Source organism: Emiliania huxleyi, assembly GCF_000372725.1.
Source record: "Emiliania huxleyi CCMP1516 unplaced genomic scaffold EMIHUscaffold_1, whole genome shotgun sequence".
NCBI classification, from domain to species: Eukaryota; Haptophyta; order Isochrysidales; family Noelaerhabdaceae; genus Emiliania; species Emiliania huxleyi.
The window spans coordinates 125,083-126,929 of NW_005202428.1; the positions used below are offsets into that span (position 1 = coordinate 125,083).

Here is a 1,847-nt window from a genome sequence, read left to right on the forward strand (position 1 = left end):
TGCTCCTTGGGTTCTTGATCTTGTTTTCGTTTTGCTAGGGGGGGAACCCGGGCGCACGCCGAACTATCCCTCGGAGAGACCCCATTAGGCCCGTAGGAACGCCGAGTCCCCGGGGCACACTGTCTTTATATCCGACACACGAACGCGGGGGGCTTTCTGTGCTCAGCCGGTGCCGGAGCGGAGCCGGCAGCCACTCACCAATCATCGTCACTCATCTCTTCGTCGTCGTCGTCGTCCGCGGACCCGCTGTCCTCCTGTGCGCCGCCTCCGCCTCCGCCGCCGCCCGCCGCATACACGCTCACGCCGTCGCCATAGTGGATGGTGACGCCAGCCCCTCCTTCGTCGAGGTCCTCGTTGAGGCAACGCATCTCACGCCGCAGCTTCGCCCAGCCAAACTTGCGCCCGTTCTCGGAGAGGTTGAGCACGCGCAGCGAGTCCAGGCAGCACGCCATCTGCGTGAGCATCTCCTCCGCGTCGTACTCCCCCTCGACGCACGCGTAAAAGGCCTCGTGGTGACCCGAGAGGTCGATCTGCACCAGATTGCTCAAGCCGCGGGCCATCTCGACCAGCGCGTCGCAATTCTCGGTCGCCACCTGCTCACCGTGCATGTAGTAGTTGCCCAGACAGCCGGCGAGATCGAGCACGCGGAGCTGCTCGAGGCAGCCAAGCTCACCGACCAGCGAGGGCTCGACGTCCTCACCGCTGCACACGTGCAGCGCCTTGAGAGCCGGCAGCTTCGCAAGGCACTCGTGTACATCCTCCTCGCTCAGAATCGGGCAGCGCACGCGCAAGTCGGCGAGCCGCGTGCACTGCAGGAGCTGCGCGCGCGGCAGCGTCGCGCCCGTGGGCTCGCCGACGTCGAGACGGTTGGCGAGGCGGCAGGTCGCCTCGCCCGCGTGCGCGTCGAGGATGAAGCCGTGAATGTCGAGCGCGGATCCTGCTGAACAAGCTCCTCTTGTAGCCTCGATCGGTCACTCCGCCACCACCGCCGACGTCCCCCAGTGAGACGATGGAGCGGAGGGGACGACACTGCTTCGGCAGCGTGCACCTCGATCCTGTACTGTGATTGTTATGACCCCCCCCAATGAACACACCAGTGAGGGTGGGCGAGACGATCGAGGGGTCCCGTACCACGCGGAATCGACCCTATCCAGTGCTCACAAGTGCTCAGGCGCGGCCAAAGGGCTCGAGGTGACTGAGAGGGGTCTTTGGGCCTTCGCCGTCGACGCTGAGCAGCTCGAGCTTCCCACCAGGTCGTGCGAGCGCGCCGAGGGCGTCGCGGGGCAGCTGGCTTGGCAGCAGCGCCACGCGCAGCTCCGCGCACGAGCGCAGCGGCAGCAGCCACGCGGCGTGGTCGATGGTCTCTCCGCGCGTGCGATTGCTAAAGAAGGCCTCGATGTCGAGCCACGCGAGCTTTGGCGCACTCGCCTGGAGGAGGGCCCCGAGGGCGGCGGGGCTGCAAGTGCCTTGGCACATCCACAGGCGCAGCGCGACGAGGCGCGGCGCGCACGCGCTGGCGGCGAGGCCGCGCAGGAGTGCATCGTCGACTTTGCACTCGGAGAGGGAGAGCACCTGGAGGTTGGGGCACGCCGCGACGAGGCCGAGGATGCCTGCCGGGGAGAGGGCGCTCGCGCAGTGCAGGAAGAGGGCGCGCACGTTTGGGCCGCACGCTGGGCGCACGTCCGCCAGTCGAAGACGGTTCGCACCGTCCTGTGGCCGCTGCAGCTGGGCGTGCACCGTGTCGATGACCGCGGCGTCCGCGGCCCGGCCCGACCATTCGTGTCGCGCGAGCCACCGCAGCCGCCACCACGGCCCGCCATCGGCCGGGCTCATATGCACGTATGTCG

General features: G+C 67.9%; 1 protein-coding gene across 1 annotated transcript in view; it reads right to left on the minus strand.

The window, feature by feature from the left end:
- EMIHUDRAFT_94752 (hypothetical protein) overlaps nucleotides 1-1,833 on the minus strand; it is a gene marked incomplete at both ends in the record, with an annotated part of 2,978 nt that extends 1,145 nt beyond the window's left edge. Inside the window, 2 exons of the mRNA XM_005793843.1 lie at nucleotides 199-937; nucleotides 1,197-1,833. Of these exons, the coding sequence (XP_005793900.1) occupies nucleotides 199-937; nucleotides 1,197-1,833 (1,376 nt within the window). The remainder of the gene's footprint in view (nucleotides 1-198; nucleotides 938-1,196) is intronic.
- Nucleotides 1,834-1,847: the final 14 nt, after the last annotated feature.